At 39.6% G+C, this 20,602-nt stretch overlaps 1 protein-coding gene across 19 annotated transcripts in view; it reads right to left on the bottom strand.

Annotated features, from left to right (window-relative positions):
• TNS3 (tensin 3) overlaps window positions 1-20,602 on the bottom strand; it is a 338,104-nt gene that overhangs the window by 153,473 nt on the left and 164,029 nt on the right. For 15 of the 19 annotated variants that reach the window (XM_038389568.2, XM_038389570.2, XM_043508663.1 and 12 more), the window contains 2 exons: window positions 4,614-4,666; window positions 2,609-2,780 (listed from right to left, as the gene is read on the bottom strand). In XM_038389568.2, coding sequence (XP_038245496.1) covers window positions 2,609-2,780; window positions 4,614-4,666 — 225 coding nt within the window. The remainder of the gene's footprint in view (window positions 1-2,608; window positions 2,781-4,613; window positions 4,667-20,602) is intronic. The other 4 variants (XM_038389569.2, XM_043508659.1, XM_043508666.1 and 1 more) reach the window with 1 other exon arrangement.

The raw sequence follows: 20,602 nt of genomic DNA, 5'->3' as shown, positions 1-20,602 counted from the left end.
AATTGTCAGTAAAATTACACTATGTACAAGCAATACATCGGCCCAATATAGTTTCTTTGGTCACTGAGAAAATTCATTGCTGACAATTACACCCTTTCTATTGGTTCTTTCTTTTCTCCCTAGATCCAGTGATTCCTGATTCATGTCTAGTTTTCAAATAATGGCAATTTCTTTACACATTTTATTATTTCAGCCTTTGAAATGTCCTTGTTGCATGAGCAAATGTCAAAATCTTTTAGTGTTTATAAAACATTTATTGTCACGGGACTCTACCAGAGCACTGTACGTGAATTTGAAAACATCACTGAGGTTGCTGGGGGATAGTTACTAAAATTTACTTATGTTTGGAATTTTGTGATGTCAGGTGATTTCACCGAGTTGACAAAGGGGGACACAAAAAAAGTTAGACATTTAGCAGAAATTTTAAAAGTGCCATTTCAAACTCTTTTAATTTTAAAAAAGTACTTTATTTTTTCAACCATTTTGGAACAAATTTTATGGATACAAAGTAGGGCCAAAATCAGCCTTAGCTAGGGAAATGCTATCAGCTCTCCTTAATAATTATAGATGTGCAGAGCTGGAACTAGAACCCCATCTTAGATCTCTAAGACATGAGTCTCTGCGACTTGAGCTAAAGAAAGAGGGCTGTAACTGTTAACTATGGAAGAACCTTCCATGTTCTTTCCAATATGCAACATCTGAATAGAGGACAACTTGCTCATGCAAACATACAATATGCCACCCTGGCCCCCATTGACATTAATATCCAGAAATTCCCATTGGCACTAATGACAGCAGAATGGTGCCAATAACTCACAAAGAAATCAAAGGGAGGAAGATTGGGCTCAAAACTACCCACAACAAAAAGCATTTATAATTTTGCTTACATTTCTACAAATACAGGCTCTGATACCATCTGTCTTGGATGGTTTAGACACAACAAATCCTGCATCTTGGCAGGAGATTAGATTAGATGACCTTTGTGGTCCCTTTTGACTCTATGATTCTATGACACAAGAATATGCTTAAGCATGTGTTTAGCTTTAAGCACATTAGTGCTCTCTGTGACTTCATTGGGACTATTCACACACTTAAGTGTTTTGCTGGATTGGTGCCATAGCTGGAATGCAAATGTTCAAGGATATTTAACGATATGGAAAAATTGAAGGGTTTCAAAAAAGTCATTTTTGAAATAGAGGGAGACAAAGAAACCTTAGACAAAAGTGGTAATTTTATAATGCACTAGAACTGCAAAATGGCTTGCCAAATTTCTTCACTTTGCAAATACATTTTCCTTTGTTTCCAGAGTAAATCTGGCAATTTTCCAACCAAACCAATGTATTTCCCATGCCAAAGTTAAAGTAAGACTAAACCAATTGGTAATTGCTGGCAAACTTAGCTATGGAGAGGTTATGGCCCTTTCCTAACACAAAATGGAATTAGTATAAAAGTAATTGGGTTTTTTTTTGTGATGTGAACACATCTAATAAGAGTTAAATAGCTGGACCAAGACCACCAGCCTATTTCACGTATACCAAAATACAGCATCACATGAAAATGACAGTTGATCTGGGCTGACTTTGAAACATTGACTTAGGTGAAATGCCTTGCAAAGCATTACAATTTTGCATCAGAGAGACCACTGGTTTTCTTACAGAAAAGTTGATGCGACAAAAGGTTCATAATTGGTAGTACTTCAAGCACAACCTGAGAGCAATCATTGTTATACAATGCAGTTGGGATAAATAAATGTGTTGTGAGTGAATGAATGCACAGTGCTGGTGTTCTTTGGATGGAATAACAATGCAAGCTAGCTGCTACAGTAATTTTACCCTCCTGAAATTGTGGATTTATTCTAATAGTTTACACATGTCAGCTAAAAATAACTTCAATTAACACCAGAGATTTTGGCCCACATTTATAAGCACGAGAGAGAGAGTGATACCAGAGGGTTTAAATGTGCTAAGCAGAAAACACACGCAGCATGAGAGAACAACAGTTTTGGTCATCATAAAAGATTGTGCATGTGGAACCCATTAGAGATTTGTCCAGGGCCTTATTTTTTAAAAATAGAAAATAAGTAATGGGGAAAATGCATCTAAATCAAGTAAATGAAAGAGACAAAACACACTAACAGCAACCTTTATGTGCTGTTTCACAATTAACAGTGGAGCCAGCCAAGGTGGGGGGCGGGGTGGATGGTCAGAGATCATCGGAACCCAAGTTACAGCTGCTAGAAAAATGCATTCCATGGTGAGCCATCTGGATCTTGTAGGAATGAGTTTTACTCAGTGAGAACTATCCCTACAAGTTTTCTGTTGCAAATGAACATGATGCTCAAAGAGCATACTGCCTTGCCATCAACAAGAAGGTGGCTTGCATCTGTTTCCTTGTTTGACTGAATGTAAAATGCTGGGCTACTGTCACTTGCATTGGTGTAAATATGAACTAGATAGGCTTTGGAGGAGTTACATCCAACTTACATTGGTGTATGTGAGCCTACATTGGGCTCTGTTATTAAGGATATCAGATCAGCCATCATACAGCAAATAGGGGGAAAACTGAATTACATATAGCTGAATTACAAACAGGATTAATCTGCACTTACCAGGTAATTATCTCCATGTTTGGATTTGAGCATTCGGGTTACATCTTGCAGGTTGTGCACATATGTTTCCTCTGAACAGCTGGCAGGGAAGGATACTGCAATGATCCGCTCAGTGATGTAAGTCAGGTCAAGTTCATAGCCCTCCTCCATAATGTGATCAAAGTCTGCACTTCTGTGAAGAATCAGATGTGGCAGTTTGGGGAGTGGGGAGGGGTGAATGTGACAAGAAAATAGAAAGTTAATGAGCAGAAATATCATCCTGAACTCATACTAGGGAACCAGTCAGTATTTATGGTTCCTGATATTTTCATCGAAATATTTTCACCTATTGCGGTTCATAAACAGCTTATAAAACAAAATTTAGTCAGGTCTTTAAGCAACTGGCAGCTGGCCAAAAGAGAGTTCATTACTGTGCCACCTATAAAATCCCAGGCCTATACGTGCAGTGCTACGGAAAGATAGAAAAATTAATACAATTGAATTTGTTCTATCCCGAACAGGAGAAAATCCAGGTGTTACAGACATACAGAGACTCATGGCTGCAATAATCTCTCGCTATTTCTTTGGGGCATCACAAACACTCTGTCTTTAAGTGGTCTCTAAAATTGCTCATGTATACTACATGATTAAATCTGCCCTAAGTTATACAGATATGAATTTAGAGTAACTTCAATAGAGTAAATGAAGTCAGAATTAGGTTTAGTTTCTCCAATAGTTTGGCCTACAAGTTCTTCTTTACTATCATAAACCACACATAGAAACTATTTACATGTTTCTAATGAATTGAGTTTGAAGCACCCTTTTTGAATGCCATGTCCAAATAAGCTACAGAAAAAGCATGGGAGTTATAGCACATGTTGTTTTGTTCTCGCCATTTATTTACTTTGAACATGGACCAAAAAGAGCCATAGTAAAGAGTATGTAAAACATTTAAAATATCCTTTCCTTCCTCCTCACTGCTTTGGCCTAGGTTAATAGTGAAAAGGGTTGTTACCATATAATGACTAGTTAGCAGCCGCAGCTAAATAATATTTAGAACTTGTTTAGAGCTTTACGTCTTCAATACACTGCAAATACATTAATCTTCTTCACATGCTTGTGAAGTAGACAGATAAATATTATTAACCCTATTTTAATCTATAGACTTGCTCAAGGCCACACTGAAAGTCGGGGGAAGAAGGAGGACTAGAAGTCAGAATTTCCTAGCTTCCTACCAGTATTCAGCCCAAGCAAACAGGTGTCCACACTATAAATCCTTCCACCACCAAAGGGCACCCTTCTTGGCAACATTTCAGTTGGTAAGCTCTTTGGGACAGCGCTTCCTATATGTCTGTAAAGTGCATAGCACATTTTAAGTGCTAGTGTGATGCAAATAATAAGCGGCGTATTTGCTGGGCATGGAAAGCGAACTCTCTCTTACCCCTCATGGTGGGTCCCTTCACTGGATTGGACTGAGGCACACAGGCAGAGTGGGATAGAATCTTGGACTGCAGCCTGTGAGCAATCTGATCTGGATAAACAACTTCTGTGCTCTCAGTCTGTCACCTTTCATGAGTCCCAACTTTACTTTTGGTGAAAGGCATCCCTGTGTAAAGGCCCAGGGGCCAGGGCAAAATCTATGCAGAACTTAACTCCCACTTGGGCCCTCTGTAAAGGGTGAATTTTACCCTTAAAGAAAACAATCTGCCTTTAGATCTGTGTAATTAAAGCTGTATTGAAGAAGCAGCATGAAAGATAAATGAAAATAATACGGTGTTTAAGGTGACTTGTGGTAGTTTTAGCTGTACGAAAATACTCAGTTCATCTGGTATTTTGCATATGTCCAGTAAAAGATCACTCTACAACCTTAAGAAGAAAATGTTATGGCCTATGCCTTTCAGAGACAACAACTGGAATGTTTTTAAATATTACTTTAACCTGCAGAAGATGCCATGCGCTGGAGCAATTAAAAACAGCACAACACTACTGTGCGGTAATACAGCAAAACCATTAAAGAAATACTTACTGTGATACTTTGTCACAACAGAAAGATGAGCTTTTGGAAAAACTGCCGGAGGTCTGAAACAAACAAACCAACAGAGTGATCAGCTCAGTAATTTCCGTGGTATGACAAAATCAACCTGGCTACTTTTTAATTTCACAAAATGAAGTTTCCCACTATGAAAAAACCAGTAAGAAAATTCTTTTGTAATAAATAAATCCCACTTGCAAATGGGAAATCCCATTGAAATTCATTGGAATTCAGGTGCTTAGTCACTTTAAGATCCATCGAAAATCCCAGCACAAATGGCTAAGTGCATCTTGTATGGCTTCAAACAAAATGATACTTAAACTATTATGAGGCCCTCAAAAATGGTACAGCATCGATTTACAAGAGGACTCCCAATACACTTTCCTCCTATAGAAGCAAAATGAATTTATTCCTGTTTTGGATGCCTTTATTTTCATTACAGAACATGGTGTTCAATTACAGGCACAGAGGAAGGTGAATTTAATCACAAGAGTTGCATAGTCCTAATGCATCTATCTTTAGAGATCTGCCTGGGCAACCCAATGACAAATTCACACATACTCCTCTATCAACATAATGGTAAATTACAGTAATAATGGGATCAAACAATGTTACACTCCCCCACACCCACCCATTTCTAGTTTATTGTCAAAATATGTCATGTCATAACATGGTTTGAAGCCTGTTTTGACCATAATTTCAAACATAACAGAAATGTACTATGTACTAAATATTACCAGGGAATGTCATAATCCTTACACAAATCCTTATTACTTCACACATGTTGCTCCCCTGCTGAAAATGAAGGCTTGTTTGCCTTACACATTCAGAATATCTGGTAGGGCTTAAATTGTTGCAGAAAGATTAGAGGAGTTTAAAGACTTCAAGTTTGGATTTCTATTTCTGGTGTGCTACAGCCAGAGTTTTGGTACAAGCCATTGATTTGCAAAGATATTTCCCTATTATCAATTGTTTCATGGAAGGGATGATATGAGCAAGAGGAATATGTTATGAATAACTCCCTTATAATTGTTACAAATATGTAATATGTATAAATTAATTTAAAATAAAGAGGTCTCAATCAAATGTGCTTCTCAGGAAAATCCACACCTTGAGAGATGGCCCTTTCCTTTGCAATAATATAACAGTTATAGGTATTAAAGTGTCAAATTTTACTTCTAAGTTAAAAATTATTTGTTAACATACAATAATTATGAAATAAGAATATATGGAACAATTCAGACTTTGTCCTGCCCTTATATGGGATAAAGTATATGAATCACTAATAAATATTTATAAAGCAGGGGTTTCTCACCCATCTCCTGCCTTTGATTTGCATGTATAGTACAGAAGAGTGCACTATAAAGCTGAGAATCAGGATACAGACTGGAACTCTGACCACCTGATCCAATATAACTTATGTACGCCCAATACTCATGAATAGATTGATTTATGCTAGGATGGATTTATGTCTGTAGGACCTTTTATAGAAGACAAAAAAAAAGACACCACTCCTCAGTTCAAATGCATCACTTAACAAAAGCAGGTAACCTCTAACACACACCCAAATGTACATAACAGGCATGTGTCTTTTCCAAAATTTTTTGTGATGAGCTGCACTGAAGAGTTTAAAATAAGTCTGAACAGTAGTGTGCCGTGTAGCTCTCATACATATTGACACTTGGGACCTGATTCTGTAAGATGCTGAATGCAATCGGTGATGTACTGAACATCCACACCTTCTATCTTCAGTGGTGAGAGCTGAGGCAGCTTAATGCATTGCAGGCTGCTCCAAATCCTTTCAGAATCAACCTCTTAACATAGATATTCTCAATTAATGAGTGTTTTGAAAGTGCCTAGTACTCAGAGGATGCTACCATAAGTAAATTATAAATAATCATAATAATAGAATCCCTGACCACAATCAGTCTTTCAAGTAGAGGAGACATTAGCTGAATGTGTCTCTGTTTCAGTTGCATAGCTCACTGACAGCCAGCCAGCAGGTACACTGAGCATGTTACTGAGTGTTTCCGCCAACTTTCATAAATTTAATAGCTAGTCTCACTTAAATATGAATGATCAGTTAGTTATGATTTCATTTCTCTTATGGGTTTTCCTTTGCTAAGAAGAAAGTGATAAAATGAAACTTTATTCCACTTATTTGTGGCATATAAACTGGACATTAATATAGATCTCACAATAAAACAACAAAAAATGCCATTAGGGACATCTGTACTTAATTGTATGCATGCTATCAAGCTGAAAAGCAGTATATTCCTTTCTGCTGCACGCACCATATTGGCAGTTTGTGCCAATTTCCATGGCTTAACAGCTGGAATCACTTAATATGTAAATTGTCCGTGCTATTTGTAAGATTCTTTCCAAGTTCCTATAATGTAGTTTATTTTTTTTTTAATCTGACTGATTCTCTGTTTAAAACAAAAGCTTTTAAAGTCCTTAAGTTTGTTTTGGGTATCATGCTTTATTTCACATTATAAGGAATTGTGTTACCGTATAAGCTGTCATGGTGGATACATAAACATAAGAAATGTGAAAACTCCCCACATTCCCCTGAATTGTCGGGCAGCGACTCCAAAAGAGATTTCAGTTCACCATGTGAAACTTTCCATCATTTTAATATGGTGGACAGCATGTGATAAATTGCTCTTACCCATTTACAATGTCAAGGTCACCCTGTACATTACGTGCTGACTCTTTATAGTCAATGATTTGTTTGCAGATGGCAAGGAGCCAGGGAAATACCCCCACATCCCTATACACCCTCTAACCTATCTTCCCCCCAGCATTATTCCCTGATACAATCATTTCTGAGCCAAGCAACGTACCTTTCCCTCATGTTTCTATTTTTCCTACGATCTGATATGCTAAATATATTATGATACACTGCAAACATTGTTCCACAGCTGTGAGACATTTTTGTGGCTACCTTATTTCTTCGGATTTCACAAATTACTCTCTGTAACACAGAACCTCGAGAGCTATCCTGAATTTCAAAATACCATGAGGGCAAGATATTTATCAAATGGTATGACAGGCAATGCTTACATCTTGAAAAATGTGCAATTGTGCTCAAACAATGATGAAATGCACAGGTTTGTCAAGTTTTGTAGGAATATGGACCACACAATCTGACACTAAGTATATAAAGATCTTCCTAATCTGATTTCCTGACAACAGATGTTCTGCAAAACAAGCACTGCTGTACTATGCCCTCTAACCAAATCTGGACAGAATAGCCAATTAAACAATGCACTTGAACTTATGAAACTGTTTTCTTTTTTTTAATCTTTCTCTTTATCATTTTTATATAAAATATAAACAGAATGAAACAAAACATATATAAATACATGCATAAAATGGCCCTATAAATAGCAAAATCAGTGTTTATTATTTGTTAAACCTGGAAAAAAACAAACCAAAAAACAAACAAACAAACAAACCTGAACCCATAAAGGTCATGCAGAGAGTCAATTGTTGAAGTGACTAAACAGATAAATAAGTGAGAACATAACCTATGAGTACTGGGGACTAATATTTACTAAACTGCAAATTTATGCAATAGTTTCATGTGTGACCAGACATCCTCATATTTTTTCCAAGCATTTCTATTAGACAAAGTCATTAATTCCATTAATATAGTAGTAGAGAGTTCACTAAGCCAATCTGTGTATGAGGGAGGAATTGTATATTTTCTCAAAATAACTTTTGAGCACTAAATTAGTTACTGCAATCCATTTCTTAATGTCAACTCATTCAGCATCCCCAACATACCCAAGGTCGGAGAAGGAAAAAGTAGCAACACGACATTGTCGAAAGAGCACTGAATATGGTATTCCAGGCAACATGCATTTTTTGACAGGCATAGCAGATGTTTGAAAGGTTGGCATGAGGCTAGTTGCATTTCCAGCATTCACTGTGTGTTACCAATCTAGACTTAATATCCTGGAGTCCAGTAATACCTGTTTATTATCTTGTTCTGGAAGAATCGCAAAGATAAAGAACTTGAAGCGTCTTTCACATTAAGCCATATATCCTCCCAGGTTTCTGTTGTGATAGTAAAGTTAAGTTCTCTTTCCCATTTTTCTTTGAGACTCAGATTGGGAGGGTAATGCAAAGTATTAGCCACCTATAAGTAATTCCTACATAGTGACTTTTGTTTCCATATTTCTTAATATGTTCTTCTAGGGGTGAGAGAGTTGAAACAGACCAATTGTTTCCTACCCTTGCATGAATTCTTAAGCATAGCTGCTGAAAGGAGGAACTCAGACTGCAGTAACTGATATTTGTTGCACATGTAATCAAAGGAGGCCAGTCTAACATCTTATATTAGAGCTTTAATTTTTTAAATCCTTTTTTTATCCAAATTGTCTTAAGCGTGGCATTTGCCTTGATCTTGATGCACAGGTACATAGCGATACAAGAAGAGAATTAGTAAGATCAGCAGCTATAATCATCTTAATGCATTGCATCTTGTAGGTGCAAAGATTGGATTTTCCTTAAGGATGTGGGTAGCCTCTTAAGGTATATACCAGAAAAGAGGGAACCAAATGGTTTAGACAAGTTATTTTCTATTTCACACCAGGCCGGTGTGTATACGGAGCTACTGGAGGAGAACCATCTTAAATTAGGACATATTTGGAATGCTAGATAATATAAATACAAATCTGGCAAACCTATTTTTAAGGGTCTTGTGTGACAAGCGAAACTGTTTTTTATCCCATAAAATTGCACAATAAGCCTATTTATTCTAGCAAAGAGCAAGGGAGAGATCTTTAAAGGCAATAGGCTAATGATATAGGTCATTCCTGGGTAGATATTAATTGTGGTTATTTCTATTCTCCCTAGAAATGACAGAGGGAGGAGATGGCACCTCTCCACATCCTTGGAAATTTCTTTTAATATATAGTCCATATTAATAGAAACAATTTGGGGAAGATTAGAACAAATTTTAACACCTAAATATGTTCCTTGCATATTTGAAATGGAAAATACTGAAGCATGGGGGAGGGATAGCTCAGTGGTTTGAGCATTGGCCTGCTAATGCACATTAAGCTCGCCACCCAGGGTTGTGAGTTCAATCCTTGAGAAGGCCATTTAGGGATCTGGGGCAAAAATTGGACATTGGTCCTGCTTCGAGCAGGGGTTAAACTAGATGACCTCCTGAAGTCCCTTCCAACCCTGAAACTCTATGATTCTAAGATGAGAAAGGACTTTGGGATATATCTGTTGCTTGTGATTTCTGAAACAGTTTTCAATGTAAAAAGTTACAGCATATTATTAATATCCATTGGTTTGATTTGTCACCAAGAAATTGATACTCAGACATTCCCAGCAAGCAGCAATCTTGCAATCTTGCATCAAACTGACCAGAAGTGAGCTTGGAAGATGCAATTTTGAAGTATTTAAGAAGCCTAAATCCTCTCATACTGACTCTTGACAAAGGAAGAAAACGTGCAAAGGACCACTGAAGATGGAAGTCCATTCTGTATGCTATCGTGGCTATGTTTCAGCCAGGTGAATCTGCTGGTGCCACTGAAGCTGCTGAATTTATGAAAGAAACCTATCTGCATTTTTGAATTAGGCACACAGTTTTACTCTATGGTTTTATATTGATGGAAGTTACTTCTGTCTTACATTGTTGTGGAGATTCTTCTTCTTTATCCAGGAAAAGAATCAGGCTATATGTCTAATTCAGCAGCATAGGAGAGCATGGCCCATTCAGTAGTTTACAAAACATGAGGAAAAAAAGCAGAGAATAAGGCCACCCAAAAAAAGTAAAAGTAAAGGGAGAGTGGGTTAGATTGTCACTTTATGATCTGCCGTGAGCAATAGTCAGCGCATAGTTGTGCTGTCCCAGGAGTAGCCCAGAAAGCAGAGTGTGGCTCTGAGTCTCCTGGTAGTTTTATGGAAGAAGTAAACTGTGTTGGGCTTATACCCAATGCAGTGTATGTCATATGGTATGGTTGCACAGCTATGATGGCCAGCGTGTTGGAGGGATGAGTCAATAGTCTGTTCAGCCCGTACCCTGGCAACACCTGACTGTTGAGAAACAGTGGCTTTGTTGAGCCTGCTTCCCATTGACACTACAATCTGTGGTACATGTAGACCATACAAGAACATAAGTGGGCCCCTTATGCTTCTATACTTCCTTTCTATAGCTGCCTTAGGCTAGTAACAATCAAGGCTTATAGTTGCATAAACCATGCCCTATTTTCTGCCAGCATGCCTCCACTCTGCTCAGCCTCCAGCAGATGTTTTGAATGACACTTACAGTAGCAGTGAATTGAACCACCATCCAAATTACACCTCTAGCATGCTTACTGACCTCAGAAGCCAAATTAAACTGTCCTGAAGTTACATGGGAGTCCACAAAGTTTCGTTATGAATCAATTTTGCCCCAGGTGAATTCATCTGAATAATTTCACCAACCTTTAAAGTATAGCCCCTGCGCAGATACAAAATTTGTATCTGCATCCGATCTGCAATCCGCAAACATGGTCCGTGGATATAAAGTGGATGTTTGCAGATTTTCAGGGCTCTAGATATAAAATTTGGATCCGCATCTGTGATTCACAAACATGGTCCACGGACTCAAATATCCACAGATATAAAGCATATATCCACAGAGTTACAGGCTTCTATTTCACAGGGTTGACAAATCAAGCCCAGTGTGCAATTAAGAGCTGGTCTAATGGTTTCTGATGACCACGAAAAACTAAGCATTAGGGTAACACACAAAGTCAGAAACATGAGTTACGGCAGTGGTTCCCAAATTGGGGTTAGCAAAACATTACAAGGGGTTCGCCAGAAAAATTTCACTAATGGCAGCCAGAGGACCCTGGGCTTTGGAGACAGCAGGTGGGACCTGGTTGCAGGGCAGATTGCCCAAGCCCTGCCCCCGTGAGCAGGGTAGCCGGCAACCTGAACCCCAGCACTCTGCACGGGGCTGGCAGCCTGAGCCCAGGGAGAGCGGGGCCGCGCAGTTGGGGCTGGCAGCCTGAGCCCTGGCAGTCAGCGGGACCTGCAGCCTGAGCTCAGTGGAGCCCCACGGAGTGCGGAGGAAATTTAAACTTAAATCCCTGGAAATGTTCATTTTTAAGAGGGGGTTCACAAGATTTCACAATTTAGTGAAAGGGGTTCGTGGGCTGTTAAAGTTTGGGAACCACTGAGTTAGGGTGAGAGGTGTTAATGCACCAGGCTTGCAACACTAGAGATCATAAATGAAAAATAGTTTGGTGGTCTCATCCCGTGTCCCAGCAGTCCCTGGCACTACTGTAGAAACGTCTGCTGAAAAGCAACTTAGCATTCAAAAATGACCAGTACTGAGCTGTCTTGAGAGCACTGTATGAGTAAGCGTGCATAGAACCTCCATGAACTGTGACCGGCTTAGACAGTGTGGTTAAGGGTCCTTAACTCCAGCATTCTCTCCATAAGATTGTACCAACCTTGGATCTTTTAACCTTCAGGGCATGCCAAAGGGCTCAGCTATTTTCCTGGACTTTTGCTGAAGGGGTGTACTATGAGGGATATGGAATAATTTAATGAGGAGAAACTATTTTTGTATGAGAGGTTAATTAGATAAGCAATGTTTGAGAAATTAGGTCATATTAAGAAAGATCTTTCTATTTTTGGATAAAATACTTTAATTCTGGATATTTTTAATGGTGGTATAAACACCTAGAATTTTGACTAGATACTTTAAAAAACACATTTAAGTAAATAAATATAAAATTGAAGACATTTTACACAACTTATAACTAACCTATGGAATCACTGCCACATGATTTTATGAGGCAAAAAACACAACAAAAAAACACAACTCCACAATTGACTAGACATTTATATGAATATGAATAGAGTGTGTAATAGTACTAGTTAGAAAAAATATTCTAAAGATTGTCACAAGCACCCGCTGATCACCTGTGGTCAGGAAGAAATTCTCTATCCCTTTCTATGATATTGTACTGCAGTTGTACATACCCTTGGAGGTCACTGAGTAAGACAGAATAATGAATTACAATGACTACTAGTCTGTTCCATTATGGTAACTTCTATGTTAACAGCGGCTTTTAGAAGCTACAGAGGAACACATGTTCGAACGTCTTGTGTCAGTACTAAATTTTGCATAAACTTCTGACCGCTCTGGTTTCAGAATTATCCTTAATGAAAAAAAGAGAGTTTCCTGCCTACTAGAAACACGGTAACACAGTCAAGTTTGTATCTATTCTTGCAATATATTTTTTTGAAACCACTGAACATGTCTCTTTGGGAGCTGGCTTCCTGGAGAACATGAATTTATAGCTATTTCTTCTGTAAATAGCAAGTTATTGGTTTGGCTGTACATTTTTATTTTGGTTCTGTGCAAAACTGTAAAAAAAAGTCTTGTTTTTCTCATTTACTGTATCAATAAGTGTTCCCAGGACATTTAGGTCTTCTATCCATAAAGTGCACTGGAGCTGAAGCACTGTCTTTCAGGAATTAAAAAACAACAACAAAAGGGTAAGCAGCAAGCTTTTGTTTTTGCTGCTATCTTGGGCCTTGCCAGCTTTGACAACCAAAAGCAGAAACATCCAAAGTCCATGTTTAAATAAGAAGGATGAGCCACAGGTGATTTTTATTTCACGATTATTTTACAGCCATGAATTTTCTGTACTATTTACAATACAATGCGTGTTCCCAAAGCTTGATTCTGCAATGCGTCAGTGCAGAAATCTCACAGCAAAATCAGTGAGTTTTGCAGGATCAGGCCCTTAATGAGTAGTCTAGGGTTCAGATGAGACTCAGTTTTGCCAGAGAATAAGAGCAGACCGAGACCCCAGGGAACATACTACAATAGGTTTTTCAAAGCTGAATTCCTCACATGCAAAGTGAAATTTTCTTTTATATTTTTCTCATCACCACATCTCTAGGACAGATATGTTACGGTCTTTAGAATCGCTAAGTTTGCCAGATTTAACGAATAGTTACATTGAAAGGTTTATTTAATTTGATTAGCAAAAACAGAAAAACGTACAGAGTTTTGAATAATATTTTCCACTTATAGGAACAATCAAACATTTATTTTAAACAGCAGATGCATTTCCAGAGGAAGGCTACTTTTGAGGAGGTTAGTCAAAGCCATGTCTGTTAATATTGTAGAGGGCAGGCATAATTGGGCACATGGCAAGTTTGAAATTTCAAAATAAAACATTTAATACAAAATGCTATGGTCTTTGTATTCTTCTAAGATTACTGGGAAGCATTTGGGCAGGAAGGATGGTCTAGTGCAAACTTCATTGCACCACGGCCCGCTTCTGACAACAAAAATTACTACACAACCCCAGGAGTGGGAGCTGAAGCCTGAGCCTGCCTTAGCCCTGCCGCCTTGTGTGGGGAGGCCAAAGCCCAAGCCTCACCGCTCCAGGCTGGAGGGCCAAAGTCAAAACCCAAGGACTTCAGCCCATGGTGGGGGGCCTGTAACCGAGCCCTGCCACCCAGGTCTGAAGCCCTCAGCCCTGGGCGGTGGGGCTCAGGCTTCAGCCCCCGGCCCCAGCAAGTCTAACGCCAGCCCTGGTGACCCCATTAAAACGGGGTCATGACCAATTTTGGGGTCCTCACCCACAGTTTGAGAACAGTTGGTCTAGTGGTTAGGGCACTAGGGAGACCTGGGGTCAGTTCTCAGCTCAACCACACCTGCCTGTGCAACTTTGCTTAAGACCCTTAACCGATCCCATGCCTCAGTTCCCCATCTGTTAAATGAGGATAGTATGTCCCTACCTCATAGGGGTGATTCTAAAGATAAAATTACTCATGAGAGAGGTGTTCAGATATTACAGTGATGTAGGTACCTAGATAGATTTGCAAGTACAATAGTGACAGGACAAATAAAGGTCCCATGCCTGTCACTTGCTTTTTTTGGTAGTTATTATTATTTCAATATTATTATTATAAAGTTCTCCTCTCCTGTAAGCTGACAGGGAGGTAACAAGTTCTGCGAACCACAGGTGAACAGAACAGTTTTTGATATTGTCCTAACAACTAGTGAAAGTATCTTGAAAGCATGACATCAAAAACACAGAAATAAAATACATATTAAATCACCAACAAGATTTAAAAACAAAAAAAACCCCAAAATCAAGATGTTTCACGATAACACATCTAACCTACAGAAACGAATTGGCATTTCCTTTTATATAAAAACAAGTGTCACAACATTCAGACAATCAAGTAATCTGGCTGGCCGGCCAGTCTTAGGTGCTTGCTATAATAGCCATTGATATGAGGTAAGTTGCATCAACAAGAGATAGTTGCACTCATGTGTCTCCTGCTACAGCAGAGTCTGGCAGCTGCTTAGACACTAATCAACAGCAGAAATAGCAAGGGGAAGTTTAAAAAGTCACAACTGGAGAGCCACTGCAAGTGATATAGAGTCAATTTTTCTAAGTGCTCAGCTCCCCTTTAGGCACCTAAACAAAGTGGTCTGAATTTCAGACGTTCTCAGCACCAGCAGCCCCTATTGTTTTTAAGTGGGAGCTGCAGTGTACCTAGGACTTTTGAAAATTACTCTCATTATTTAAAAAGAAAAGGAGTACTTGTGGCACCTTAGAGACTAACAAATTTATTAGAGCATAAGCTTTCGTGAGCTACAGCTCACTTCAAGCTTATGCTCTAATAAATTTGTTAGTCTCTAAGGTGCCACAAGTACTCCTTTTCTTTTTGCGAATACAGACTAACACGGCTGCTACTCTGAAACCTCTCATCATTTAGGTGCCTAAATGAAAGCTGAGCTCTTCTGAAAATCTAGCCTGTGGTCTCTAATGAAGAGGTTTACACACTAATGCTGCCAATCTCTTTACTTAAAGGGAGAACCTGACAATGTCATCAGCTTCTGTATTCTCTCATGAATGCTATTGGAAAGGTTGCAAGTCCATTTTCACTACCATTGCCCCAATACTTGTTTCTGGGCACTCACTCCCGCCCATTTAATTTCTGTTTCAGTTGAGGGTTTTAAAGTTTGAATAAAATCTATTCAGCCATTTCTGTCAGGTGGGTGAGACAAAAAGCCATAATTGTGATGTATCCAATTTTTAAAAACATGTTAAAAATTTTTGCAGAATGCAAAAGTAGCTGAACTTTATGATCATATTTGAAAAAAATATTTTAAAATAAAGTCAAGACATTAAAATGGCGTTTTGGGCACAAGCACCAAAAACATTGTTACACTATTGCCTGTATTATTGCTATTGAGTTGCATAATTCCACAATACCAAACCTGGATATTTTCATGTGTCTACACAGCAAAACATCTGCAAAATAAAATTCCACAACTCCATAGTGCCACAGCTATTTTTTATACAAGAAATTAAATTAAAAAACACTAATCTAATGTTGCATTATGGGCCATAGATTTTTAAAAGGCTTTGATTTGTACACCTGCAATCAACTACAGGCAATTGTGAATGTAAACAGTAGTACTTATATGTTCAACTCCCAGGTTACAGGTGTGACTATAGAGGCCAGGTTGAGGCCCCTTGAAAGATTTTGCTCATAATAGCTGTACGTTCAAAATAAAAATGAGAAGTCAGAAACTGAAAAGTTACCCACAGTCCCCATAGTAATGTCAGCCACCTTGCACATCCCAATTTCAATTACTTGTTAGGCAGGTCAATATCCTTTACAGTATGTGCAGCTGGTTTTCATGTTTAGTGTACTGTTTTGGGGAGCCCTGGAAGAATTCAACATGATCCTGTCATCTAGTTTTCAAACATGAGGCTTTCTCAACCTCCCCACCTCATTCTCACACATGCACTCTCACACTTAATTTGGCCAAGGAGACCTGGATAGGACTCGCTCTCTTAGGAGTTAGTCCAGACTATATTGGTGAAGTTCAGTTTTGAAAGAGATTATTAACCTGTCCCTCTTTCCTTCTGTGTCTGTGTCTGCATCTTTGTCCCAAGTAGAGGGGACATCATTTCCCTGTGCTCCCAGCATGTTTTGTTTTAATTCTTTGTTAATTTTTGAGCTCATGCATACAAAAGGAACTGTTCACAGACAAGTATAGCGTATGCAAGCAATGTGCTCAGTCAGCGTTGCTAATGCACTTCCATCGTAACTTGCAGGACCAGTCCTTAGGCTTCTCCTGAGCAGAGACTGACAATGGCATATATATTGTGTCTAATCAAAGGTCCTAAAGAGAGTATTTGATTATTTGCCAGGAAGGAATGTGCATCTCCCCTTACTGCACAACATCCATGCAAAATCATATCAGCATACAAATATAAATCCCCACTACAACTCAGTCTAACAAAAGAGAAGGAAAAAGATTCACCAAACAATGCGAAGATACAGTCAGCCACTTGTCTCAACCCACATCACAGGAAGACAGACTTTAAAGAGAATAACTAAGAGACCAGGAGATTCAATCCAGACATAAAAAAAAACTGCAACAAGATTCTCCCGCACCACAGCATTGCCAGATGATTGCTAGGGGAACTAGACAAGCACAACCTGCAAGCTACAAAGCTCTTGAGAGGAAAACCAACAGTCACATGGACAGTTTGCTATCCTGAGGCAGACCAAACATTGGGTCTATGTTGTCAGGGTTCCCAGAACCCCTCCCTCATTTGAGGCCTGAGAAGTATCAGGAATACTTCAAAAGTGAGCATGGCTGCGGTGGCAAGTGTTGATTCAGCACTTCCCATTGGCTTCCATGAAATCCTTGGTAGGAATTAAAGCGGTTTCCCTTCCCCACAGGCACAGTGGGACTCTGTGGTGCAGGAAGGAGCCATTCCTGCACCAGTAGGGGATAAATTCAGGCAAACTCTTCTACTAGCACTGACAATAACGAAGTGCTGACAATTCTTAGTCCCAAGCCTCATCATAAGCTAAAGCTGCTGCTTTAAAGGGGCAACTTTCATTTATGCCACTTGTGGAAGGTCCCTCAGTGACATCATGCCAGTTGAGAGCCTTGCACAGTCGTGGTGGAGCTAGTACAGGAGGTGGCATAGCTGCTTCTGCCAGCCTTACTCTAGCAAGAAATTCCTCTGCACAGGAAGAATTCATGAGGGGAGCTCTTTGGCTGGTTTAAGTACACTTTGCACTGCACAAGCAGAATCCAGCCCTCTAACATCCTCTTGCCAACAGACTTAACTTTTGCTCACAAACAATTCTGCTCTCAGGTCTGCACTGACGTCTGTGGAAGTTCTGCACAAGTGTAGAGAACGGTCACAGAGCAAATCTGAGCGCAAAATGCTTCTCCTAGATTTAGATATGATCATGTTAAGTATCATGTTTGGAGTTATCAAGCTAGTCAGCTATTTGAAACCAAACACATCAGGGTGAATTAAACAGTGCTATCTGAGACTCCAGTTGTGGTAAAGTTCTTGTTATTACTCCAGAGGTTATAGGCAGCTTCCTGAATAATTACACAGGCAACCTAATTCATCACAAGAGACATGACAGCATATAAACTCTGCTGCATTAATTCAAAACTGGTGTGGTTTAAGGATGAGACTGTTAATGCAACCACCACACAGAAGGTGTGAATCAGTGGTGTATAAAGCACATTCCCTGCATTTGTGAGTCCTACAGTGATTATTACTTTTGAAAAAATACGTTCATATGGTCCAATACAATGGAAAGAAGCAAAATTTGGTGGTTTGAACATAGGATTGGAAGTCAGATCTCCTGAGCTTTGCTCCTGGTTCAATCACAGATCTGTTCTGTGACCTTGGGCCTGATCTTTTAAAAGTGCTTAATTCACGATATGTTCTGAGGCTTAAGTCATTAATGTTTGTAGAATATTCTGGGATCCTTCATAATACCAATAAATAGATAGTCTGCGATTGAGAGTTTTATTGCCAATGAAGTGATGGCACATAAACTATGAATAGGAAAACACTTCTTGCTGTCATGGCTTGAAATTGCTTTTCAGTCAAACATTTGCATCCCACCTATTTTATAACAAAGGAGTAGGCACACCAAGGCAGGACTTGAAAAACAGAACTAGCAGGAAGAAATTTTCCTGGTAGATAAGAAGCCTAATTCAACAATTTCTCCAGCATTCAAACTTCCATGTTTTAAAAAATTAAGGTTCTAATCCATATGCTTGTGAAGATACCTTTTAAATGTAAGGAAATGCAGTGCCGTCTTCCTGAGCTTGCAGGCAAATGTCACAAGTTTCTCAGCAGCTGCTCATAAGTTTCCCAAACAATAGCTGAAGGAAATTAACCGGACTCTAGTCAGTTTCACAAGTGTCATTCAGAACCTTGTGAGCAGAAGTGACACGGTCATGAATCAGGCCACATTTTCTTAGCTGCTGCTCATAGCTTTCCCATGAAGTGGCAGAGGCTGCTACTGAAGATATTCACTCAGCAGTCAGGATGCTAAACAAGAGAAACAGACCCTTTCCCTTCCTAAGAGCTAGGAGGCACTGGAAGATGGTGAGGAAAAGAGAAAGAGAATTTACACCATTCCAGCACAGTTTATCATACACATACTAGTTAGAAGATCATGTAAAAGACTGATACCAACACAGGATCTAGGGACATCACACTGGTATCAATCCCACCATCTTTCCCATTCTAAAATCTGCTCTGAGGGCTGGAGTTTATTCAATGGTGCTACAACTAGAACTGTCTGGTGGCCAGCCTCCCTTTCATCTTCCTTGTCAATCACTGGCTAGTAGGTATAGTCCCATGGAAGAGAACAGGGAAATTTTTCAAGCAGTGAACTAATGGGCAATTTATTGATCCAAGATGCTTCTCTATGTGAAGGTGTATACACCAAAAGATACAGTTGGAATACAAGCTGTCAGGAACAGTACCCCTGATGATGCCGCAGAACAACTGGTTGCTGAGCTCTGTGACTTTATCCTCACTCACAATTATTTCAGATTTGGTGACAATATATACCTCCAGACCAGTGGCACTGCTATGGGCACCCGCACGGTCCCACAATATGCCAACATTTTTATGGCTGACCTGGAACGACGCTTCCTCAGCTCTCGTCCACTCACTCCCCTTCTCTACCTAAGCCACATTGCTGACATCTTCATCACCTGGACCCATGGGAAGGAAACCCTGGAAGAATTTCACCACAATTTCAATAGCTTCCACCCCACCATCAACCTCAGCCTGGACCAATCTACACGGAAGGTCCACTTCCTAGACACCACGGTGCAAATAAGTGATGGTCACGTTAACACCACCCTATACCGAAAACGACCGACCACTATGCCTACCTTCATGCCTCCAGCTTCCATCCCGGACACACGATACGATCCATTGTCTACAGCCAATCACTGAGGTACAACCACATTTGCTCCAACTCCTCAGACAGAGACCAACACCTACAAGATCTTCACCAAGCATTCTCAGAAGTACGATACCCACACGAGAAAATAAGGAAACAGATCAACAGAGCCAGACGTGTACCCAGAAGCCTCCTGCTGCAAGACAAGCCCAAGAAAGAAACCAACAGAACTCCACTGGCCATCACATACAGTCCTCAGCTAAAACCTCTCCAACGTATCATCAGTGATCTACAACCCATCCTGGACAACGATCCCTCATTTTCACAGGCCTTGGGAGGCAGGCCAGTTCTCACCCACAGACAACCTGCCAACCTGAAGCATATTCTCACCAGCAACTACACACCGCACCATAGTAATTCTAACTCAGGAACCAATCCATGCAACAAACCTCGATGCCAACTCTGCCCACATATCTACACCAGCGACACCATCACAGGACCTAACCAGATCAGCCATACCATCACCGGTTCATTCACCTGCACGTCCACCAGTGTAATATACACCATCATGTGCCAGCAATGCCCCTCTGCTATGTACATTGGCCAAACTGGACAGTCCCTATGTAAAAGGATAAATGGACACAAATCAGATATTAGGAATGGCAATATACAAAAACCTGTAGGAGAACACTTCAACCTCCCTGGACACACAATAGCAGATTTAAAGGTAG

The sequence above is a fragment of the Dermochelys coriacea genome, chromosome 2 (genome assembly GCF_009764565.3).
Source record: "Dermochelys coriacea isolate rDerCor1 chromosome 2, rDerCor1.pri.v4, whole genome shotgun sequence".
Lineage (NCBI taxonomy): Eukaryota > Metazoa > Chordata > Testudines > Dermochelyidae > Dermochelys > Dermochelys coriacea.
Note: the sequence above shows the minus strand (reverse complement) of the source record. Positions and strands in the feature narration are given on the sequence as shown.